This window comes from Mastigoproctus giganteus, chromosome 14, assembly GCF_048544385.1.
Source record: "Mastigoproctus giganteus isolate SK-2022 chromosome 14, ASM4854438v1, whole genome shotgun sequence".
NCBI classification, from domain to species: Eukaryota; Metazoa; Arthropoda; class Arachnida; order Uropygi; family Thelyphonidae; genus Mastigoproctus; species Mastigoproctus giganteus.
Window position 1 is genome coordinate 97,957,062 of NC_143588.1, and position 27,072 is coordinate 97,984,133.

The window sequence follows — 27,072 nt, forward strand, 5'->3', positions numbered from 1 at the left end:
GAAGGCAGAAAGTGATTTACATAAATCAGCATTGGATCAATTTTATAAAAAAAAACATTAAGGGCTAGTTTTTTTTTATATAAAATTTACTTATGTTGACTTGCTTCAAAATAGATACTTGTAGTGTTTCACATAAAAAAAATCATCTTAATAAATTGGTTTGGGAATATCACAATTAACTAAAGTAACAGTTGCAAAAAAACTTTATTTGTCTGCAAGAACAAATATATATACATACAGTTTATAACAAGTTTCTTCAGAAACTGACACAAGATAGCAGTATTTATGTACCAAAAATTGCATTATAATAGAGCTTTCGGGTTCACGTAAACATGTCATCATAATCTGGTGGACGGAGATGATCTGGATCAGGGCTAAAAGTAAAACAGAAAACTATTTGAACTTTGCATGCCATAATCAAGATCAGGGATGATGAACTTATCTGCTGCACAGTGCCAACCAACAGCATATATAGGTTTTCTTGCAGTAAGGGATGCACATAAACAGCAATGTCTATTATATTGGTGTTTATGTGTGACATTTTTGCATAGTTTTTTTAATTCTTGACTTGTTAATGATTGTTTTTAAAGAACAGATGCAATGCTGATTTCATTCTGCACCACAGTTTCTTGAATCTGATTTTATATACATCAAGAATACTGATGGTAGAGTATTAATTGATTAAAAGACAAGCATTTCAATTTAAAAATGTTCAGTTTATGTTTTTCTTTTTTTAATGTTATTCTTAAAGGAATTGAACATTTTTGGCAACATAAATGGAGACTATCCACTGGCAACAGCCAAAAGTTCATCTCTGATCTAGGTAAACTAAATTAATAGACCGTTTATTAAAGTGCATGAGACAAACATATGGATAAATTCTAAGTGGGAAGCATTCAAGGAATTAATCAAGGAAGCTACTAAGTTTCATACCTATTAAGAAATATTGTTCAAGGTTTAGGCCTAAATGGTTATCAAATGAACTAATGAGACTTTTTTTTCCCCCTTTTTTTTTTTGTAGTTGTTGGTGCATCGGCTTCTATGGCCATAATGAACCTTCCAAGGTTTTTTTTGTAGTACTTTGATCCAAGCCTGAGTAGGGATTCGAGCCCGCGACCTTTGGGTTGCCAGGCAGGCACTTTTTACCCACCCGGCTAGCCTGGTCGGCAATGAGACTCGTGACAGAGAAGAAAAATGCATGGGATGCATATAAATTATCATGCGACTCAGAAGCCTATGGCAGGTATAATCAAGTCTGTAATCAGGTCACAAAGGAGGTTAGGCAGGCGAAGGCAGATTACGAGAAATGTTTGGAAAAAGATGCTAAGAAAAACAGCAAGGATTTCTTTACTTATATAAACTCTAAAAGGAAGGGAATGAATCTGATTGGTCCACTTGATATCGATGGTTTCACTGTTGATGATCCTGCTCAGATAGAAAACAAACTGAATGAGTATTTTGCACCTACATTCACACATGAGGAGTTATTAAGGTTTGAAAATGGCAGAAGGCTATCAAATTGTAGCAGGGTGCTTAATGATTTTGTAATAACTGAGAGCAAAGTGGAGGAGAAATTGTTGAAGTTAAACATAAGAAAGACACCTGGGCTGGATGGGATCTATCCAATTATATTAAAGGCGGCGGCAAAGCAACTAAGCAAACCTTATCCATAATTATGAGAGCATCCTTGGACCCAGAGGAGGTCCCCATGGACTGGAGATGTGCAAATGTATCCCCAGTTCACAAAGGTGGATCGAAGGGTGACACAAGTAATTACAGACCAGTTAGTTTAACTTCTGTTCCAGGTAAAATAATGGAGTCACTGGTTAAAGATGCATTGCAGGATCATCTAGACAAGACTGCAGCAATAATTCAGACACTGCATGGGTTTATTAAGGGAAAGTCTTGTCTGACAAATTTGATAGGATATTATGATGTGGTTACAAAAAAACTGGATGCAAAAAATAATTTTGATATCATATATTTGGATTTCAGGAAGCTTTTGACACTGTTGCCCATGGAAGACTATTGTACAAATTGGAGCAGAATGGTATTAAGGGTAAGTTGCTACAATGGATAAAAGGATGGTGAGTGGGAGAAGACAGAGGATGGTAATTAATGGGTGCTGCTCTTCGTGGACTAATGTTATTAGTGGAGTCCCACAGGGTTCAGTGTTGGATCCTCTGTTGTTTTGTATATTTATCAATGATATTGATGAAGGTATATCAGGCTTAGTGTCAAAGTTTGCAGATGATATAAGCAGGTTGGCAGGGTTGTTAATGACAGTAATGGCAGTGTGCTACTGCAACAGGATCTAGATAATTTGGGCAGATGGGCTAAGAAGTGGCAACTGAAGTTTAACCTTGACAAATGCAAAGTACTGCATATGGGTAGAAGTAACTCCAGAGAAACGTACCAACTGTGTGGTACTACACTTAAGGTGGTAGAAAATGAAAAAGACCTGGGAGTAATTGTGCAGTCAGATATGACGTTTTCTGAGCAATGCAGACAGTCTGCCAGGGCAGGTCATGGGGTTTTGTCAATGATATATAGGTATTTTGCTAGCAGGGAAAAGGAGGTGATTGTCCCTCTGTAAGGCAATGGTCAGGCCACACCTTGAGTTTTTTTTTTTTTTTTTTATGAGAACCCCAAACACGAGAGGTATTAGAACCTATAGTACTTAGTACCGTGCTTGGGTTGGAGGTTGAGAAGACGAAAGAAGATATTTGTTGATATTAGACTTGAACTTCTGTAGATTGTAATTTTCAGGAAATACGTATAAAGGAAGGTTGTTCCATCAAACGGCAGTTGAATGAATAAATGAGGAAGATGAAAAGTTGGTTCTGTGGGTTTCAAGTTGGACAGTAAATGGATGTTGGCTGGTGGCGGCACATGTTTGGACTGTTTTGAAAGAGAGAGCGGGAATTATAGAAGCCAATTCAGAAGAACAGTGCCCATGGAAGTATCTGTAGAAGAGGCATGCAGCAGAAACAGTGCGTCTATGAGAAAGCGAGTGGAGAGACTCTGTTAGAGATGAATCATTAATTAACCTAACTGCCCTCTTCTGAATGGAATCAAGAAGCCTGAGAGAGGTTTTGGGGGCACCACCCTAGATGTGGGAACAATATTCCATGGCAGGGCGGATTTGTGATTTATACAGAGTGAGCAGCTGTTTGGAAGAAAAGTAACGCCGAGAGCGAAAGAGAAAACCAAGTTTTTTAGATGCAGAGGAAGCAATATTTATAATGTGCTTGTGTCAAGAGAGATTAGAAGTCAGGGTAATCCCCAAAAGAGATATATCATTTTGCCTAGAAATCGGAGTGTCACTAAAGATAGGTGCAGAAGAATCCTTTTTGCGAGATATAAGACAAGATTGAGTTTTAGAAGGGTTGAAATCAACTAAGTTGTTTTGCCCCACTGGAGAATTACCTGAAGATCGGCATTTAAGGAATTGGCAGCAGATTTTCGAGAACTTGAAGCTGATTGAGCTGGACAAGGTTTCTCAAAATGGAAAGTTGAATGCAATGTGCTATCATCAGCAGAACTATGGATAGGATTTCCAGTCAACGGAAGAAGGTCATTGATATTCAAGAGGAAAAGAGTGGGGGAAAGAACTGAACCTTGGGGGACACCGGCATTAGTGGAGAAGTTAGAAGACAGTGTACAGGTCTGGAGGCCTCATTTTAGGAAGGATGTAGATTTGCCTGAGCATGTACAGAGAAGGGCAGCAAGAATGGTGAGGGTAATGAAGGGATCCTCTTACCAAGAGAGGCTTATGTTCTGCAAATTGCAGTGGCTGGAGACCAGGCATCTGCATGGTTATCTGACTGAGGTGTATAAGGCCTTGAATGGGTTGAGCACACTGAATTCTGATGAGATCCTTCCACTTGTTCAGATTACGAACCTAAGGCGGCACAAATTCAAATTAAGAAAAGACAGATGTAGAATAGATGTGCGGAAATTTGCCTTTAGCCAGCGGGAGGTTAATTGCTGGAACAAACTTCCATCTGTCGTGGAAGTTGATAGGTTAAATAAATTTAAGGAGGAACTGGACAGGCATTTGGAGGGAATGGTGTGATTTTTTTTTTTTTTTTTTGCTGATACTGCATAAGCACATACACTTGCTTTCTTGTATCACATGCCACCACTACTACTACTACATTTCTTCCAAGCACAGAACAATTTCTGGAAGTCACCTTCTGCAAACCATTTTAACATTTTGGTAGTTTTTTCCTGAATGGTTTCAGCAGACTGAAAATGAATTCCTCTAAGTACACTTTTCAGTTTAGTGAAGAGAAAAAAAATTGCAAGAGGCCAGGTCTGGCATGTAGGGTGCATGTTCACACACAGGGATTTGTGTTTTTGGGCAGAAACTGGCAAACAGAGAGCACGTGTGCAGCAGCATCCAACCATTCTTCCACAATTCAGGTTTCTTCCTTTCCTTCAGATTTTTTCATGTAGCATTGTCAGAACTTCAATATAGTACATTTGTCTGATTGGGTGAGACGTATTCAGCATAATACGTTTCCTAAATTTTCAATTAAAATTTGTTTCCTTGTCTGTGAGTTCTGATGCAACCATTCTAATGCTTAAATGATGATCAATTCTAATCAATGTCCTAACCCATTCTACATTTTCATCAGTTTTTGTAGATACTGGACAGCCTGGTCATTCATAATCTTCCACATTCTCTCTTCCTTCTAAAAATCTTTTATGCCATTCAAACATGTAAGTTCCTGACATATTTCCCATAAACTTGACGTAACAACTCATAACTTTCAGTTGGTGTTTTCTTTAGTTTTGTTAAAAATTCGAGGTTGATTTGTTGTTCAAGTCTTATTTTCTCAACAAACTGCAAAAACACAAGGTAATAAAAACCTGTCTAACTGCAAAGTGAATGAGCATGTTAGAGTGTGACTTGGCAGGCAACTGTGGAAAGGTTCAAGGTCAACCGACATGCTTTTGTTTCACAGGTGGCACTCGGTGTGTGTGTAGTGGCTGCATACACAGTCTCGTTATTTAAAAGCTATCTCTTATACAATCCAGTATGTATGGTAGAACCCTGTTAATCTGGTCTGGATTTTCTGTTAGGGAAAAAATTCTAACTATTGGAAAAAAAAAAATAAAAAAAAAATATATATATACAGTAATACCCCGAAGTTACGCGATAGGTGGGTCCGACGAAAATCGCGTAAGTCGGGGTACAACTTTGCATATAAATACATATAAATTTTGCTTAATTGGGACCAAGGACTAACAAAAACACTAGTTTAGAAGAAAAATATTAATAAAATTGCAGTTCTTTATACATATTAATACAAAATATGTATTAAAAAAACAAATGACTTACGTTAAAAAGTTATTTCGATGTCGATGGCTTCATAAAATCTAACAAATTCGTCTGACGACACAGCGCGTTCCTTTTTTTCACGCAGAATTTCTTCGTAGCAAGCTAATAATTTTTTTATTCCTTGCTTTGTAGCTATAACGCGTTCTTCGTTGGAGTCTATGTTTTCTAAAATTTTTAAGCCCTTTACAATTGAGATCTTTTCAATTTTCAACCTGTCAAGTTTGCAATTGTCATGTGCTTTTCGCCGTTGCTTCATTTAGGCCTGTAGCACGTGCAATATCACATGGTCTTTCATTTCGCTCAAAGCGTTTCACAATTTCATATTTTTTCTCTATCGACAGAGGCGGACTGGCCATAAGCCTTACCGGGGAAACCCCGGTGGGCCAGTGTGATTTTGGCCATAAACAATAGTGTGAGGCCACTATAAATTTTCCCGGGTAAGAATTTTTGATCCAGTCCGCCTCTGTTTATCGATAATTGCTTTTCTTTTTCTCTCTGAATCTGCAGTGTCTTCACCAGGACGCTTCCTTTTCACACCTTTTAATTTTACTCATTTTTAGGGAATAAAGCACAATTACAAAACGAGGAGCACGCTTGATACGCATAAACAAAGCTGCGCGCATGTAGCAACTGAATAAACAACACCATAAAGGCAGAGATACACTATTAACACCTCACATTTCTAGGGGTTACTACCATAAAACAATAAAAATCCAGTTGCGTTTCTGCTAGTGAAATCTGTTATAAACTGGTAGTAAACTCGATCTGATTGCATTTGCGATTATACCGATAGCTGGAATTGTGTTGGTTTTTACGTTATTATGGTGAAATGTGATATAAAAAACTTCACTGATATAAAAAACATAAAAGCAGCAAAGTTGAATTTTGTTCATCTTTCGCTCTCAATCTCCGCCGTCGCACCAGATATCGATAACATATGAAAAACGACCTTGAAGATAGTGGGCGGCAGCGTTGCCAAACGAAAAAATCAAGAACCGCGTAACTCCGAGTTCGCGTAAGTCGGGGTAGCGTAAGTCGGGGTACTACTGTATATATATATATATATATATATATATATATATATGGAAGGAATTGCAAAAATAACTGACTTATTAGTGGTTTTATCAAAATTGTACAATATATTTACAAGTGTGACCTCGCCTAAAGTTTGTATTAATGGCGTCATTGTAAACAAGAAGAGCAGGGATAAAGGGACTACAATTAGTCCATGTATATGTAATCCAACTAGTCCATAGGGATTACAAGTTATCCAGTGCAGAGGTAACTGCCTGCTGCACTGGATAAGAGTGAATGTGATGGTGTGCCGTAGCACGTAATCAGTGATGGGGAGGGAGATGAATCGTGCACTCTTGGAAATGACTCACAAATCAGTTGCTCAGCTATTGTATTTAGTTGACAGCTGCTGCTGGCATTGTCCATGCGTACACCTTACTTCAGTTCTTTACCTGCTGTATTGCTGTTTTTACTTGTTTTTATTTATTTTTTGTGATTTTGGGTTAACAGAAGATGGCAACAAAAAGAGAGTATTACTGTGTCAATGGAGCACAAACTGAACGTGCTTTTTCACATTGATAAGGGGGTAAAATTTAAAAAAGATCACTCTCAACATAGGTGTGGCAAAACAAACTTTCTGATTGGAAAAAAAAAATAAACAAAAAAATAGGAAAGCAATCAAAAACTTTTGTGCAAAAATGATGGCCAAAGACAGCTTAGGAAATAGAACTATCATTAAGCAGACAAAAAAATTAAAATTTGGATGAGGTCTTAAGCATTTGGTTTTGTCAAGAATGGGAGTAAGGGGCTTTCAGGCCCAATCCTTCAATCAAGGGTTCTTAGCCTTAATGAAAAGTTAGGAGGTGACCTGTCTTTTGTTGCAAGTTTGGGGTGGTTATCAAGGTGGAAGGAGCATCATGGAATCAGACAGCTCGGAATTACAGGTGAAAATCTTCCTGGTGATTGTGTTGCAAGCTAAGAATTTAAAGTACAGTTTCTCAAGTTTATTAGTAAAGAAAGTTTAGTTCCATCCCAAATTTTTAATGCTGACGAGACTGGTTTATTTTTCAAAATGTTACCCAAAGAAATACTTGCCTCAAAACTTGACTCTTCAGCTAAATAACATAAAGAAGTTATTTAGCTGAAGCGAGTAAGGAAAAGAGTGACATTTATTTAGCGAGTAAGGAAAAGAGTGACATTGCTTTTGTTCAGCAACGCGTCTGGGAATTAAAAGTTACCACTGTTAGTCATAGGAAACTCTGCTAAGTCCCATGCTTTTAAAAATGTGAACTTAAATGCTCTCCCAGCTACGTACATGTCACAAAAATTAGCTTGAATGACCAATCTTTTTAAAGATTGGTTTTTCATCTCATTTGTTCCGTTAGTTAAAAAAATATTTAAGGGATGAAGGACTGTAAGAAAAAGAGGTTTTATTCATTGATAATGCTTCAACCCACCCAGCAGAAGAACAACTGAGATCTGGCAACATCTTTGTAAAATTTTTGTCACCCAATGTTACTGCACTATTACAGCCTATGGATCAAGGAGTTATAGAGGCTGTGAAGCGACGGTACAGAAAGAAGTTGATAATCTCACTATTAGAACAACAAGAGGTGCTAGAAGAAAAATAAAACTTTATGGACCTTCTTAAAAATGTCAACACATAAAGAAAGCCATTTATTTTTCTGCTGCAGCTTGGGATGAAGCTAACAAGACAACCCTTATCAAATGCTGGAAAAAAACTTTTGCAAAAAGCATGCAAGTTGGACATTAAAGATTGGAAGAAGGTGTGCTGGTTGGATGAGTCATGTTATTTACTCCACATCGTGGATGGTCGTGTACAGATTTGGCGTTAACAACATGAGGCTCTTGATCCATCATGCATGGTATCAAAAGTGCAGGCCGGTGGAGGTGGTTGTATGATGTGGGGCATGTTTCACTGGCAGGAACTTGAACCCCTGGTGCATGTGGAACAAAATATCACTGGTCTCCGCTATTGTCAACTGCTTGCTGACTGTGTACACCCTGCTATGTTACACTTTTTCCCAAATGGCGATGGTGTCTTCCAAGATGACAATGTGCCACTTGTTGTGCAGGAATGGTTTGAGGAACATAGTTCTGACTTCCAGCATATCAAACTACTCCACTGATACCAATCCCACAGAGCGCTTGTGGGACACTATGGAAAGGCATATCTGGCGTCTGGATATACCGATCACCTCCATACCTGCATTGCTAGCCGCATTACACACAACTTGGTTGGCCATACCTCCTGAATGCTTCTGACATCTTGTTGAATCAATGCCATATCAGATAGCTGCTGTACTGAGGGCAAAAGAAGGACCTACGAAGTATTAGATAGGTGATCATAATTCAGTGATCACTCAGTGTAGATACACACACACACAGAGAATCGGATTATTAAAAGGTCAAAAACCACTGTGTTAGGTATTTCTTTTGGCCCAGGGTCGCCGTGAAAAAATTACTGGGACACCAAGGGTGTCGTGAACCGAGAAAGTTTGGGAACCTCTGGTTTAGGGAGTTGTTCAAATGTAACTAATGAAGACATTGTGCAAGCATGCTCAACATCATTGTTGCAAGCTAATGAAGACGACAACTCTGATGATGAAGTGTGTGAGGAAACAACTGGCGTGAGTCACACTAAAGCAACTGGAATGCTGGAGAAGCTAATGATTTATTTCGAGAGACAGGATGACACATCTGATGGTGAGCTTCTGACATTGAAGCTTTTGTGAGATCGTGTGGCCTGAAAACGAGTTTCAAAATTAAAGCAAAAAAAAAAAAAAAAAAAAAAACTGAGGATTATTTCAAGTAAACTTCTGGAAAATAGTTATTTGTTGTGTTGTAATATCTGTGTGTTTAATTTTGTGTAATATAATTTCTACATGAAAATTTGATTGCTTTGCACAGTATTCTGTTTACTTACCATATTCTTTTACTTTAAAAAATATTGTTTTATTAATTTAATATAAAAACCAATTTAGTTAAAATTTTGTATTTAGTAACTTTAAATAAAAACTAGTACGTTAAAGATAGCTTCCAGTTAATCCAGATCGAGTGCGGTCTTGTCAAGTCTGGATTAATGGGATTCTACTGTAACTAAAAATATACATAAATACAAATAAAAACTGGTGTACCCATAACTTACATGTAACCACATACTCTATCCATAAGGATATAAGAAATAAATTTTTATCCAAAAATTTTTAAAATAAAACACTTAGACCTACATGAGGTGAATGGCCAGAATTTATTATTTCTGGTTAGAGAAAAGGACAAAGTGATCATATAAGGGAGTATTTATCAACCAGGTTTCTTTGAGAAATTTCGAAATAAACAAATAAAAATTTTGAAATAGAACAAAAAATTCCAAATATCCCTCAAAATATCGTGGGAATTTTTGTACAATAATTGGAAATACTAGAACAATCTTTGTGCACTGCCAACTGCATCTTTGTTTTGTTTTGATCAGTACATATTTATGCCTATGATGTAGCTGAGTGGTCATTAGCACAAGTGCAATGGCACACACTCTTTGAGTGGACAGGGGTTCAAGCCCGTGACTACTAAATATGATAAACATTTGCATTGAGGTTGGGTGAAGGAAACACCAAAATAAAACCAAGAGCGTCAGGCCTGGCCAGCCAGCTTGTAAAAATTCAGCTGGAGGAACTTCATTCATGACGCTGGCCCCTAACAGGGACAAACAGCATGGATAATAATATAGTATGTATTTAAAGTTATATTTAGTTATATTGTGTCTGTTTGTTTTATACTGAGCCACCTTACTGATGGTAACCACCAAGAAAAAAAAAAAAAAAAAAAAAAAAAAGACCAGTGCAGCAAACACTCTTCTTGGAAATGGTGCCTGTATCTGCAGGTCAAGTTCCGAGATCCCTTTTGTCTGCCAAATGCTGACCAGAATTATTCATGTTTCTGGTCTGGTCTGGTCTCTCTCCCCTACTTGATCATTCAAGGTTTTTTCTTAAAACTCTTTGAGAAATTTCTTTTTCTTTATTTAAACTTTTAAAGAGTGACACTCTTCAATCTTCAGTTGCTATATCAAAATACTGTTATGTGGGTGGGATTTAAGATACACAAAAATGAACAATAATGGAAGCTGCTTGATAGACTTCTGCATTTTTAATAAACTTAAAATTACAAATACTTTTTTCAGACACAAGAATATCCATAAATTCACATGGGAAGCAAGAAACAAAGTCTATAATAGATTATATTATCATTAATGAAAATTTAAACAACAAAATTAGAGACACTAGAGTATTCAGAGGCAGTGAAATTGACAGTGATCACTACCTAGTAGAAAGCACTTTCAAAATAAAAAGAAATTATCTTAATAAAAATAAGAAAATACCAACAAAAACTACTAAGAAATTAAAAATACATTTGTTGGAAGATGAAAGCACTAAATTCCTGTATGAAAGTCAATTGAAAGATAAACTTAAATCAGATGAAAGTGAAATGTTGAGGAAATCTGGTCAAACATGAAAAAATCAACTCTGGGAGTTGCTGAAGGAAGTCTTGGATATAAACCTATAAAAAATAAAAACTGGCTAAGAACTTGGAATGAAGAATTGAAACAAACAATCAATGAGAAAAAAAAAAAAAAAAAAGAAAAAGAAAAAAAAAAGAGAAAAAAAAAAAGACCTATAAACTGTTCCTACAAACTAAAGACCTACATCTACACATAAAATATAAAAAGCTTAGAGCAGAAGTCAGAAAACTAACTAGAAGAATCCGACAAGATGACTGGGGTAAATTTGTTAAATCTTTAGAACGTGATATCACAGGGCCACACAGAAGAGGTTTTAAAATTTTTAAGAAATTACAACTAGACACAAATGATCAAATAAAAACCAACTCCATCTCTCAAACAGAATGGAAGCAACACTATTCCAAACTATGGTATAACCCTGGCACTAGGGTATTGGAAGATGAATCTGTAGTAACCGAAGATGAAGAAAATATAACAATGGAAGAACTAGAGTTAATATTACAAAAATTAAAAAAACCTGAAAAAGCCCAGGCATAGACAATTTGAATGTAGAACTATTTAAATATGATGGCACCTTAATAAAAAACGCACTACTAAAATTATTTAACATCGTATAGCATAAGCAACAGATACCCAAAGAGTGGGAAACAGGAATAGTAATCAATTTACACAAAAAAGGCTCCACAACTACAGAGGGATAACACTGCTATCAACTGCTTCAAAGCTATACTCTAATATACTAAAGAATAAACTTAATAAATACAGTGACCAATTCTTAGAAGAACAATGTGGGTTCAGAAAAGGGAGAAGCACAATAGATGCCATTTTCTCATTACAACAAATTTTGGAGAAAAGAAGAGAATTAAATCTACCAACATTCCTGCTGTTTATTGATTATGAAAAAGCATATGACAATGTAAACCGGAAAAAACTTTGGCAGATTCTACGTGAAGAAAATATCCCAACACAACTCTGGAAAGTGATGCAAAGCCTATATAAAAACTCAAAAGTCTGCATAAAATATTCTAAGGGCCAACTATGACCCAATTAACACCAATAAAGGAGTCAAACAAGGATGTGGACTATCACCAAATTTATTTAATATCTACATCAATAAAATTATTAAAGAATGGAAACAAATAATTAACAACGGAATACAGTTGGACAACAGGAATAAAATCCAAACTATATTATATGCTGATGATCAAGTTATAATTGCAAAATCTGAAGGTGAACTACAGATAGCAGCAAATGAACTGAATAAAATAGGTAAAAAGTATGAGATGAAAATCTCCACCTCAAAAACAAAATCGATGGCATTATGTGGAAAAAACATACAAAGAGTCAAAATTGTTATTGATAACAAAATAATAGAACAAATATCTGACTTCACCTATTTGGGAAATTTAATAATAAAATGAAGGAAAAGACATCCACACTAAACTACAAAAATATAATAAAATGAATGGAACGATTAAATGCCCCTTCGAAAAACAAATGACAACTGAAACAAAATTACGACTGTGCAACATCACTTCAAAATCAGCCCTCTTCTACAGCTGTGAGACTTGGGTCATAAATAAGAAAGATGCACACAAACTAGATTTTTAAGACCATTATTAGGCTTTACAAGACTAATAGTATCAGAAAAAAAATGGATCAGCCACATAGAAAGAATGAATCCAGACCGGATCCCAAAATTAGCCTTTAACCACAAACCTACAGGCAAGAGACATTGCCAAGGCAACAATGGCGAGATCAAGACCACCTCCAAGAGCTACAATGAAACAGGTCTTAAAAAGACCTAAGCCGGACCATTGATAAAACATTTATAATGTTTTATCAATTTTTATGTATAATTTTTGCAAGGTTGAAATTTATTAATTGAAGACTTTGTGTGATATGTTTAACAAAAGATCTGAAGGAAAAAAGTTGGTTTGACACCAGTTTTCAGAAGTTTATCAAAAGATAAACACAGCTATTAATAGAAATATTTTCTTGATATTTCATTGGAAGACTAAATATATAAAAAAAGTTTTATTGTTTGCTTTATTATAATTGTTTTTTTGTTTTAGAAAGGGCACCTTTCCTGAATACATATTTCATCCTCCAATGAAATATCAAGAAAATATTTCTATTAATAGCTGTGTTTATCTATTGATAAACTTCTGAAAACTGGTGTCAAACAAACTTTTTCCCTTCAGATCTTTTCTGAGTTATCTAGACCCAGTCAGGCTAGTTATGTTACTATCATGGCACAGACCACTTTAGGTTAAACAGTGTTAATTTAGAATTAAAAATTTTTAAAATCAAAGTCCTAACCTCTGTAATTTTTTACTTTTTGTATTTTGTAATCATCCACTAAACATGCATATGTCAATAAAAAATTTTAAGCTATAAAAACTTTTCTTTCCATATGAATTTAGTAGTACATTTGTCAGAATAAATCAAAGTTAAAATAAATATAAAACCTTAAGCACATTTTTTAAAAGTTTTTCAGGAATGCATTGCAACAATAATCCATTTCAGTAAATACTGGATTTATAATTTGTTAGTAAACGAAAAATTTTTAATTTTAATATTGTAAGATTTTATTTACTGTAAAATTACTTTTAAAAGGATAAAACATTTATAATGTTTTATCAATTTTTATGTATAATTTCTGCAAGGTTGAAATTTATTAATTGAATACTTTGTGATATGTTTAACAAACAATCTAGAAAATTTACCATACCCAGGTCTATGAGGATCTGTACCAGGTGGTGGAGGGTAAAAAGGATCAAATCGTGCTCCTGGTGGAACAGCACCTCTAAAAATATAGTATTAATAATAAGGGTTATAGAGCAGTATTGACAATTTGTTTAGCTATAAAACATCACATATGAGGGTGGTTCAATAAAGAATCGCTCTCACCTACTTCCACATATCGCAGAGTCATGATATTTTGTGTAGCATCATACATATCTCTGTACTAAAGGTGTAAAATTTCAGCTCTGTCTTAATTTGTTTTTCTCTTACAGAGCTGAACGTGTGACAAAGTAGCATCATGGACAAAGTTGAAGCCAGAGCTGTAATCCGGTATCTGTTCTTGAAGGGGAAATCTCCTAAAGAAATCCACAAGGAGATGACTGCTGTATATAAGGATGAAGCCCCATTATAGCACTGGCATAGACAGTTTAGGCATGGTCAGACATCGGTAGAATCTGCGCCCATTCTGCCATTGATGACACGATCAGAAAAGTGGAGTCGTTAATCATGGAATATCACCGGATATCTGTGCGTGAATTGTTCCAGGAGGTGAAGATTATTGTGGGCTCTGTTGAAACAGTCCTTCACAACTAAATTCCCTTTACGGAAATTGAGTGCAAGATGGATTCCCCGATTACTGATTGGTTTCCAGAAGGCTGATCGACAACAGAAATCACAAGAGTTGTTAGCCCTGTGCCAAAAAAAATGAGGAAGACTTTTTTCTCTTGTCTAATCACCCAGGATGAAAGTTGGATACACCATTTTGACCTGAAAGTAAAAAGCAGTCCATGGAATGGCAACATCATAGTTCCCCACCCCCAAGAAGGCAAGGGTCCAAGCATCAGCAGGAAAGGTCTTGCTGACAGTGTTTTGGGATGTTGTTGTTTTGTTTTTTTTGTTATTTAGTTTTTAGGAGCATTAGCAACTAAGGCCATATTGCTCCGGAGATATGCGGGGGTCATTCCACTGACCTTTCTGCATCCTCCGTATTTGGCGGTTACGGGTTCAAACCCTGGTCTAATCAAGAAGCGTGTGCACGCACTGCTGCTCCTGCCCACCTGGCTACGGAGGCGCCGTTTTGGGATGTGAAAGGTGTAATAATGACTGATTACCTGCCGAAAGGTAGAACAATTACAGGTGCCTATTATGCCAACTTACAAAATTAAGGAAGAAAATCAAAATATGTAGGCGTGGCATGCTGTCCAAAGGTGTGAGAATGCTTCAAAACTATGTTCCAGTTCATACTTCTGTAATTGCAACAACACAAGTGGCCACTTACTTGTGGATATGAAATACTACCCCATCCTATTCACCCGATCTTGCACCATTGGACTTCTGGTTTCCTTCCCTCAAATTATTTCTTCGGGGGACCCACTTCCTTGACGATGAGACACTCATTTCTTCAACAGAGTCATGGTTCAAAGACCAACCTCACTACTTCTACAAAAACAGTATCCGTAGCCTCATCCATCAATGGGAAAAATGGGCTATGTAGAGAAGGACTAAAACCTGTGCCAAGAATCAACAGGCTAGCACCTTTGCAGCTATGTCAGGGCAATTCTTTATTGAACCACCCTTGTAATAAAATTCAAAATAAGTTAATATAATGATACTGTATATATCCAGTAATAAATTTAATGACAAATGATAAGAATGTAGCTTTCAGGGTAAAATAGACCCCTGATGGCTACATTCTTGTCATTTGTCATTAAATTTATTACTGGATATATACAGCATCATTAATCTCCTTACACAATGGAATCCAGTACAACAGGCCCATTTGTATTTATAAGTTAATATAATATTTTTAATGCTTTATTTTACTGTGTAACAATACTTCAGCTAGCGGCTTTATTGCTCTGACACAGTGATAATAATCTTATTAGATGACTTACTAAATGAACAATAATGTCATAAATTTAGCATGATAAGTTCTTATCACAAAGGGGCCAAAGTGTGCCTCATCAACCAGTACCAAAATCATAAATAAAATACACCCTATAATTAGCTAAAGAGAGAATACAAAGCTGCATAAATAAACACGTGAAATTAGTTTATTTATTTATTTCCTTTTTCAGGTTTCTACAGATGTTGATGCTACATTATGATCTCAGAAGGGAGCAAGGCAGCTCCCAAAATGTAAAGGAACCTCCCAGCATCCTAGATACTTTGGGTTTTGTTCTCTTTTTAGCTAGTTATCATAAAATAAACATTGGAAAATAAGTTCTTGAAAAATGCCCTTCTGACAATATAACTGCAATATATAATATCTACACTTAAATAATTTTGAATTACGAATACTTACCTGATACTTGGTTGTGCCACATTCAACACACAGCATGGACTAAATACATCATGGTATAGACTGCACAAGGTGCTGAAGGGTGTCTATATGTATGGTAACATTCCACAGTTGTCAGTATTGATGGTACTGGATCCAGTCACCTAAAACTAGACTTAAAAAAAAAAAAAAAAAAACCCATGGGCCAACAAAAGATGTGCCGAAAATTTTGTGTTGATCCAACATTTTCTTCTTGAGTAATGCCCAAAACACTTTCTTTCATTTATGCATATAGATTTTTGTGTTGGGGGGGGGGGGGGGCAATTTTGGAATTGGACCTAAACCTTTCCAGAGGCAAACACACTAAAAATTTGGCATCAATCCCAACTATTTTTGAGTACTGCCTGAAAATCAAAAATTCTAAATAAAAATTTCTATAGGGAAGAGGAACAAGAGAATAAATAAGAATCGTTCCCAAAACTTTCCCAGGTACTAACAGAATATGTACTGAAAATCTGATGCTGATCTGACTTTTCCATATTGGGTAATGCCCAAACATCTAAAACATCCATTTACATATAGAAATAACTCAAGATTTTAGTGTAAAGGGAGATGAATTCTTATTGGTTCAATTTTAATGACTTCTGGAGAGCTCTGGAATTTTTTTTGAAAAGCCCAAACATAAAATTTTGTGAAAATCCATCCAGTGGTATTTTCATGTCTGTCCAGACAGATAGACAGACATGGTGAAAACAACAAGTGTTTCATCACCTAAAAAAAGCACCAGAAAATAATGATAACTACCTGTTTTGGTCCAATTTTAATGAATAATTGAACCAATAAGAATCCAGAATCTGGGTGACACCAACCTTCTCTTAGCCCCATTATGCTCGCATTAGTTCTGCTAACCAAGAGTTCAAACTCATTCATATTGTTAGAACACTTCTACTATTGTTATAAACACAGTTCAAACTAAGTGTACTTGTGCGTTCTTAATAGCTCTTAAAGTTATTTAAGTTTGCTACCCTAACACTGGATTCTTGCCCATTTAAAACATTGCTTTCCACCAAACATCCTTCTAATACTATGTCTCTGGTTTATGTGGCTCACACTAAAAAACTCTTTAGATGCCTGCAAGTGTTAATGTGATTCACGTCATTAATAAAATTCCCATCTACATTTCCTCTTAGCACTTCACCCTAACCCTTATGGTTACTTCAATAATATTGGCAAAGACCCCCTTGACTATCTATGTTCATATGTATACCATCTTTACAATTATTATCTACTAAGGTTGAGCATGCTGATAAAAATGTCCTCCCAAAAGCCTTGCAGATTCCCTCAAGTCTTGACTTAACATACATGGCTTTCAGATATAGTCCCTCCTATTGTGTCTAAGCAGAACTGCAGACAAATAAGTTGACCTAATACATGGCATTTTTTCAGCATGTCCCTATAATTATCCACTAAACTTTCAGTTCATATGCAATTAATATTATCAATTAAACAATAATACACTCTGGACAGCCGATTTTCCTCACAAAGAGGTCCCAAAAATAAAGCTACATTCTCCTGAACTAGAAAAGTCTGATCTCACAATTTTCTCCACAAGATCAGGATCAAGAGTGTGTTATCTAATATTTTACTGGACACTTGAATTACCGGTACTGTAGTTGTTTGTATAGCTGTTTAACAGCACAAGGATACGCTTATCCAGAGATTGCCTATGAGGTCAGTTCATGAAGAAGTTATAATAAATAAGAATTTATGACACGACTGGATTTGTTTCAAATAGTTGAAAAGGTCAAGTCAGATTTGCATCATTTCAATTTTCATCATAAAAAAAAAAAAAAAAAAACCTAATCTGTTTGAGGAATCGGTGTAAATTTGATAACAATGAGAATTATCAGTTGAATGAATTGCATGTAGTTGCTAGATGTTGCAGGCAACTAATGAATTTTTTCCCCAATGTTTTAAGTAATTATCATAGGAAGCTTTTTCTAGGGACCAGGGTGGAACTGGTTGGTCTATTTCTTTGCAAATGTTTTCAAGATTAATGTTCCAAGTGTTTATCATCTCTTGTAATCTAATTCCAGCAGGTTTGTTTTCATTTGGCTTATTTTCATAAAATTGTACCAACAGTGGATCAAAAAGGTATTTATGGGCAGGATGTAATGTAAACTCCAATTTTAGCTGCATAACTGAGCAGTAAGGTTTTTCTTCTGAGATGTAGTGTGGGTTCATGTACTTCTATATAAAGGTTCTGTGCTGGAGATGTTCCATTTTATAAGACTGCTATTTCTAGAAGAATCATAAATAGGAGCTCCAAGACCAAAATAAGTGACATGCTTTATTTCTTTCTTGTTTTGCTTTACTACAAAGTTCATTCCACCACAGGTTGAAACATTTGCATTTTCCACTATATAACTGGGGGTACTGACTTCATAGCTGCTTCTAGTATTTGATTAGTTATGTATTTAGTCATGCTGTCTATGGACTAATTCTGCATAATGTGATTGTTAAGAGAGATGCTTGCAGAAAATTTTTTCCAATACGCTTTGAAGAATTTCAAGGTTGCTCCATTTTCTCCATGTAATGATCTTGACATTTGTAATTTACAGATGACAGGAAAATGATTGTTGCCAAGAGGGCAAATAGTACTATCCACTCAATGCTTGGGAATAGATTGGTGAAGCATATAGAGAGGTCAACAGCAGAAGTGGATCTTGGTGGGAATGCATGTGAGTATGTGATCCAGTGTTAAGTAATATTAGATTTTACTGATCCAGTAAATTCTCTATGATCTCTTCTCTTTTGTCCACATGGGCAGAACCCCATAATGGTTGATGAACAATGAAGTCACACAATACAGAAAGGAGTAAATATTTGTGCTTCCCCACATCTCCCATCATGCAGTATGATTGATGACTTTTGAGGTTATGATGGACATCGTGGCGAGATCCAATATTCCTTACATTTCGAGGGTACAGCTCTAAAACGGTGTTTGCAGGCCAGCGCTAGTTAGTACACCGGACCAAATCTATTGGTAACTCTCTAGGAGACTTCCGGATCAGCTAGTGTAAAATCTTGCTACCTCTATAGTGACTGGAGGAAGTCAGAGTAGTGTGTATGCGGGGAGCATTATCGAGGCCACGTTATGTCAGGGATCTGAGTATATTCTTACCATGTGTACGCCATATCCAAAAATTTCATTACTTCATACAGCATGTCCCACCCACTTTTTCTTACTATTGAATACACCATGAATTGTCAAACTAATAGAGCAAGCTTATCTGCAAAAATATCTAAACCTTCCAGGCACTTCCTAATTCATTTCACAAATATACGTGGTCTCAACTCTAATCTCAATGATGTCCATTTCCACTTGTAATCTGCCAAACCCCATGTACCTTTTCTGACAGAATCTCAGTTATCGGTTGATTCAACTACTGCTCATCTCTGATGCCCAAATTATTCGCTGTACGATTCCTTTCGCCTCAAAGGTGGTACTTGTGCATATGTCCTTTCTGATATTCCCTGTCAGAGACTTAGCAATTTGGAATCTCCTCTCTTTGATCTTCTTTGGCTTAAAATCTCTCTACCTCATTGTGTCAAATTCATCTGTTGTCTCTACCATTCTCCCAACTCCACTAATCACTTGGAGCTTTTTGACTTCCTCTCTTTGCAACTTGACTTTCTCCATTCCAACATTCCTAACAGTGCGGTAATTTTCCTTGGCGATTTTAATGTTCACAACTCCAGCTGGCTTCTGTTTTCTAGTCACACCGACCCAACTAGTCGAGATGCTGAGGCTTTTGCAATTACTAATGACCTTGCACAGATTGTTCATTTACCTACAAGAATACCGGACAATCCTAATCATACAGCCAATACGGTTGATCTTTTTCTCACAAACAACCCTTCTAAGTACACGGTCGAAGTGAGAGGTCCTTTAGGCACTTCAGATCACAACTTGGTGATTGTCTCTTCTCCAATGGAACCTTTGTCTCATGGCTATTCCCAACCTTGTGTTGTTTGGCATTACAAGAATGCAAAATGGGATGACCTGCGAGACTTCTTTTCTTCTTTTCCTTGGTCGGATTACTGTTTCAAAACTTCTGATGTCAACGTTTGCTCAGATCGTGTGAGTGAAATTATTCTTGCAGGAATGGAATCCTTTATCCCACACTCCACTTTAAAATATCGTCCTTTATCTAAACCTTGGTTTTCCAATAAATGTGCTAAGGCTGTCCAAGAGAAGAATGTTGCATATCGTAATTGGCTTGTTTCTAATTCTTCAGTTTCATTTTCTGCCTACACCAAAGCTCGCAACAGTTGTAAAGCAGTTATTAATCAGTCCAAACTAGAGTTTGAACAGGCTAAGAGTAGAAAACTTGCTTCCTGCCCTAATGGTAGCAGAGCATTCTGGTCTCTTGCCAAAGCTATTGGCCGCAACTTTTGCCCATCTCTGCTCCCACCTCTGTCTAGCCGACCGGGCTAGCTGGGTGGGTAAAGTGCCTGCCTGGCAACCCCAAAGGTCGTGGGTTTGAATCCTGCCTTGGGCTTGGATCAAAGTACTACAAAAACCTTGGGAGGTGCACTATGGCCACAGAAGCCGATGCGCCAACAACAACAAAAAAAAAAAAAACCTCTGTCCAAACCAGATGGTTCTGTTGTCACTTCAGCCAAGGATAAAGCTGACTTCCTAGCATCCCATTTTTCTTCCAACTCATGTATTAATGATCTTGGTAAAACACCTCCCACCATTTCCAACACGCTCCATTTTTGCCTACTGTGGTCTTCCGTCAAAAGGATTTTGACGAATCGTGATGCTAAGAAAGCTTCAGGTCCCGATGGTATTTCTCCACTTGTTCTCAAAACCTGTGCTCCTGAACTTACTCCTATTCTTTGCCGCCTTTTTTCACTTTCTTATTCCAATGGCGTTTTTCCTTCTGCTTGGAAATTTGCTCATATCCAGCCAGTTCCTAAAAAGGGTGACAAATCCCTCCCATCCAATTATCGTCCCATTGCAATTACTTCTACTCTTTCTAAATAATGGAGAAATCAATTAACCGACAACTCTTAAACTACCTAGAAACCTTCCATCTGATCAACGATCGCCAGTATTGATCCCATCTGTGTCGATCCACTGGTGATATTCTGGCTTATGTTATCCAATTTATGGACTAATTCAATGGAAAGGTTCAGAAACACAAGTAGTTGCTCTTGACATCTCAAAGGCTTTCGATCGTGTTTGGCGTAAAGATCTTCTAAACAAGCCATCTTATTGTTTGCCAACTGTTTTTAGTAACTGGTTATCCAGTTTTCTCTCTGATCGCTCACTGAGGTTGATGGTAGATGGCTCTCTGTCTTCTAACTTCTCCATTAAGCCAGTGTCCCACAAGGTTCACTTCTTTCCCCCACTCTTTTCCTCTTGTATATTAATGACCTTCTTCCATTGACTGTAAATCCTATCCACAGTTTTGCTGATGATAGCACATTGCATTCCACTTTCCAATTTGAGAAACCTTGTCCTGCTCAATCAGCTTCAACTTCTCGAAAATCTGCTACCAATTCCTTAAATGCCGATCTTCAGGTAATTCTCAGTAGGGCAAAGACAACTTAGTTGATTTCAACCCTTCTAAAACTCAGTCTTGTCTTATATCTCACAAAAAGGATTCTTCTGCTCCTATGCTTACCTTTAGTGACACTCAGATTTCTAGGCAAAATGATATACCTCTTTTGGGGATTACTCTGACTTCTAATCTCTCTTGGCACAAGCACATTACAAATATTGCTTCCTCTGCATCTAAAAAACTTGGTTTTCTCTTTCGCTCTCGACGTTACTTTTCTTCAAAACAGGTGCTCACTCTGTATAAAACGCAAATCCGCCCTGCCATGGAATATTGTTGCCACATCTGGGGTGGTGCTCCCAAAACCTCTCTCAGGCTTCTTGATTCCATTCAGAAGAGGGCAGTTAGGTTAATTAATGACTCCTCATCTCTAACAGAGTCTCTCCACTCGCTGTCTCATAGATGTATTTCTGCTGCATGCCTCTTCTACAGATACTTCCATGGGCACTGTTCTTCTGAATTGGCTTCTATAATTCCTGCTCTCTTTCAAAACAGTCCAAACACGTGCCGCCACCAGTCAACATCCATTTACTGTCCAACTTCAAACTCACAGAACCAACTTTTCATCTTCCTCGTTTATTCATTCAACTGCTGTTTTCTGGAACAACCTTCCTTCATATGTATTTCCTGAAAATTACAGTCTACAGAAGTTCAAGTCCAATGTCAACAAATATCTTCTTTCATTTTCTCAACCTCCAACCCAAGCACAGTACTAAGTGATATAGGTTCTAACACTTCTCGTGTTTGGGGTTTACATAAAAAAAAATTTTGTGCTACAAGTTATTCTAGGTCATTGTAATGCTTGGATGATTTGGCAAAAGGCATACAGAATGATAGTTAAAGAAAATCTGAATGTAATATGGACAGCAACTTTCAATTAAGGATTGAAGAGAGATATGTCTGGATGGTGGTATTCTTGAGTCTATTAGAAGTGCCACACCTCTTTGGGTGGAGGAAGTTAAATTTGTCTTTTCAAAACAACGTATAGTTTTAAATCTAACCTACCTATGGGATTAAATTATTCTCTTGGAAGCAGATGGCTACTGGGTCATATTGGGAGATTAAAATCATAGAAGTCATTGATCTTGCTATGTAAACCTCTGCAGTTGAACTGAAGAATGTACTACATCATCTGTTTTTGCTAGAGAAAAACAAAGCTTTGTTTTTTTTATGAGACTATTCCACATGCCAATTATTTTTACCTTTTTATTTATGGACAGGATCCCGACCTTCTCTTTCTATGTTTGAAACAAGAGAGCATCTTGTCTCCGTATCATCGTCTGCATGGAGATCAAGTACTGTTTCAACCAAGTTCAACAATACAACTGAACTTGGTTAAACACGTATTCCCTAGTATAATTAATTTTACTTGTTTTCTTGCTTCTTGGTAGGTTATTCTTGGTCTTATGATGTTAGCTGGTATTACATTACCATCTTTTCGGATCATTATACATTTCGCTTGTGTCACCCTCTGATCCTGTAATACTTGGACTGTTTCCTCTTGTGAAAAGTTTAACAGGTCACATTCATTTATAACTCCCTAGGAGGAGTTTAGCATGGCACATGGAAAAATTTGAACTGAAATTCCAGTTAACGATGTAAGCTTTAGTAAGTATTCTGAATGTTTAGGTTTAGCCATCTCTATCAGTAGATCATCCGACCGAAACCCTTTTAACATTTTTGGTGATACTGCTGCTTTCTACAGACATTTCTGTATGACGAAAGGGGAAAGTTTTCACATTTGTATCCATGTTTGCTCCTTTAGTCCTGAGGGTTGGCTTAACTGCCAAGTTTTTGGCTCTGTCACATGGAGGCTAGAGCGATGCCAACCACTGACTAAATGGCTGGGAAAGGTTAGCTGGGTTAGTTTTTAATAAATAAAAAGAACAGAAATGTAACTTTCCCTTCTGGGCTATACATACTGCTTGTGTAAATAGTAGCTGCTGATTATAACAAAAATGGAAGAACTGAATATTAAACAAAAAACTAATATATATCTTTTAAATAGAAAGAACTTTATAGATTGCTTGAATTTACTTTATCACTGAGTTGCTTTAGCACCAAGGGCAAATTAATGGTGCATTTCTAGTTTCCTTCTGCTGAAATCAGCAGCCCACTTCCTCAATGATTCAGTTTCATCCAGAAATGTACCAAGTTTTTAGTTTCAGTTTTCTACAACTTTGTAGATTTGGGACGTAGTAAAGAATCATCAGTTTAGTTAGGATTATCTACAAGAATGCCTTCAGAATACACACCACAGGCTATACAAGCAAGTGAACTCATGAAAAATGGTTTAAAATATGATTGTTGGGAGGGGGTGGAAGAGTTTTTGGTTCATACTGTATATTCTAACATGTGCACACCACCATGAAATCTGCATCAAAATTTTCTGATTTGGTTAGGCAACCACCCTCAAAAGACTGTTAAAAAAAAAAAAAAAAAAAAGTTAGTGAACCTGCAGTTACTGCAACAAAAAGTGAAAATAAAGTAACAATCTACTTATGGCAAACTAAAAGGAAAGATAATTTTGATGCAAATCTATTCCAAAAATTGCATACTTTTTTGAGTAAACAGGTAAGATTTTTCAAATGTCTAACTGGCATGGTCTTAACTACAAAGAAATTTTAAGATTGGTTGGGTGATTAGCATATTTATTTACACTGCAACCTGTACTGATCTGTAAAATTTCTGCATGGGTTTAAGTGACTGTTTTTATATGAATTTCCATTTCTTTCCTCTAATTACAGTAACAATTTGATATGTGTCAGAATATAAATAAGTGAACAAGGACAAATATACTGATGAAGTCAAGAGGAGCTTTAGTAGATGCTGAAAGATCCACATGCACAAATATTATAACATTAAGTACAGCACTAACAACAACAAAAACATTACATATTAACATTCATTAGAAACTGGTAACATAAACATACATAAACATTATGTTTAATGTTCATTACAACAACCTTCTCACCATAATGTGTATTTGGGTTAGCAAAATATTTACTATGTAACCTGATTGTAACCTCCTGCTTCGATTAGCTAATTCACAATAGCAAATACAAGCAAAGCTTTACCAAGCAATATTTTGCTATGAGAAAAATGACAAGGACATTCAGGACATTCGTTATGCTTCCCCCTGTGCCTAACATTTTTTGCTCTTCTCTCTAATATAATTTACATAATTCCATAAAACTTTAAAGCACATAGTATTCTGCAAGCTGTTCCATGTGATACAGCACTTAACAGTTTTACATCACTTATCACATTCTGATTTCAAACAAAGCATGAATCTTTCTGGTTACTTCATGTGGAAGAATACTCACAAGGTAAAACATTTCAACAACAATTAAATATTTTTAACATATTTTAGCTAATGCTTATTTCATTTACAATTAATCATCAATAAAACAATTAGTCCTGTCTCACAAGCATTATGTACAAAAAAGCATATATACATAAAATTGCTTATAAAATATCTACAATGTCTACAATTGCAAAAGAATGACAGAAATACTGATTAATAGTAGTTCTACTACAGTGTAAACTTTTAATGATACCTGGGAAGTCTTCCTCCGATTGGTGGCCTTGGATCTACATGAAAAGGTCTACCTGGTAATGAACGAGGGTCCATCAACATGCCACCTCCATATCCTCCTAATAGTGGATCAAGATCTCCTCTGCCTACACTCAGAGGAGAACTTATACTGGATTCAAAGGATAAAAAGAAAAGAAAAATACATTTAATGAGGTCACTGTTGAGAGTAAATTACCAAAAATATCTGGTATAAAATAAAATTAATGATAATATAACATATTCCATAAATGCCTCAACTATGAAATAAAATTTTTTTATCAATGTCATTAAGCAATAAAGATTGTGTACATCAATTGTGGCTAACCTTTATTACTTGCATACGCCTGAAACATTTTTCATAAGTATTTCTGTCTGTATGAAAGGGTGTTTCTGAAAAGGTGCACATAAACTGAGAGGTGAATTCTCTAGCTTAAAAGAAACAAAAAGGCTCTTAAAAGCTTTATTAGCCATTCATAATTCCTTAGTCTTAGGCAGGTACATAAAACAAAAACTGTCTTTCCATACTCTCTTCCTACAGTTCCCATCACCCTCCTTCACCACATTTAGCAATGCTAGTCTTAATGATAAAAGAAGTGTTTTCTTCTAGTAACCTCGTTGGTTATAGAGAGAGTGCGAGAGAGAAAGAGCACCAAAACAAGGGTGCCCAGGATGCTCATTTTGTGTGGGGAAATTGGCAGGTATATCAGTACTCATTTGAACTATATCAGTACTCGTTTGAAGAACAGACTGCAAACAGTAATCACATGGAGGTAAAGTGTCTACACCAAAAGTTTCTAAATCGACCTTAGCATGGTGATGATACTTTTCAATGTGTCTCAATACTTTTCAGCATCAGAGAGAGAGAGAGAGGTGGGAAGGGGGAGATAGATGAGAACAATTAACAAGAAATAACAAATTCTTCTTCACATTGCAGATGATCCCAAAACCAGAACCAAGAAATTGTTGTAGAGATAAACAGATCCCAGCAACTATCTTTTGAGTTCTCCATGAAAAGCTGTAAACATACCATTTACACCAGGTTCAAGATAATAATCCAGAAGATTATCTTTCTCAAGAAGAATTTTGTCAGTACCTGTTTCAGCAGTGCATTATTAATCTTTTCTGGTATTTTATTCACAGGCAAAGTGGGTTTCAGTAAAGACGGAATTAAACTTCTACAACAGCCACTGGCACAGAGCAAACCTTACGATACTGCACAAAGGGGCCATTAGCACAGATTAACATGTCTAGGAGAGTTAGCGATGTCTTGGTTGGCCCATATGTTGCTGCAAGCTCTGAAAACATATTTGGAATCAATGTCCAAAGGGTTTAGTTCACTTTTTTTTTCCCCTGATGAAAAAGATTTGACTTGTGTTATTTGCTTTGCATGTTGAAAATTATATACAGTCCATTCCGGTTATTTGGAAACACCGGGACTAGTGCATTTTGGCCCGATTAAGCGGCTGCCCCAATTATCCGAAGTTTTATGTAAATAGTTAAAAATACAATGTATCCCCCCCCCCTTTACAATTGGTCCACTGTACAATCAAATCATGTTACGACAAACTCACCATAGTAAAGTACCATTCACTATACAATGTGCAGTAAGCACCGGTCATTGTGATCACGTTTGTGAATTGAATTTTTTTAATTCTATTAAACAGAGAGTCTAATTAGTGAAAATAGGAGAAATATTATCCACAGGCTATAAAAGCAAAGATATATTATGCACAAATTTACCCTTTATTACCTTACCAATCAAAAAAATTAAATGATACGTGAAAATTGGAAGAATATACGTGATAACTGGAATAATTAATACGTACATACTAACTAAACTTGTTGATATTTCTGTTCACTGACATTTGTGGGTGGGGGTTAAAATTTAAAACAGTAAAAAGATAAGTAATCAATAACAAAGAACACGGCACA

General features: G+C 36.3%; 1 protein-coding gene across 2 annotated transcripts in view; it reads right to left on the reverse strand.

Annotated features, from left to right (window-relative positions):
* Positions 1 to 248: 248 nt before the first annotated feature.
* The window catches only part of PI31 (Proteasome inhibitor 31 kDa), a 78,664-nt gene continuing 51,840 nt past the window's right edge, over positions 249 to 27,072 (reverse strand). For both annotated transcript variants that reach the window (XM_090388343.1, XM_090388344.1), the window contains 3 exons: positions 25,124 to 25,270; positions 13,636 to 13,710; positions 249 to 374 (listed from right to left, as the gene is read on the reverse strand). In XM_090388343.1, the coding sequence (XP_090244469.1) occupies positions 323 to 374; positions 13,636 to 13,710; positions 25,124 to 25,270 (274 nt within the window). In that variant the 3' untranslated portion in view covers positions 249 to 322. The remainder of the gene's footprint in view (positions 375 to 13,635; positions 13,711 to 25,123; positions 25,271 to 27,072) is intronic.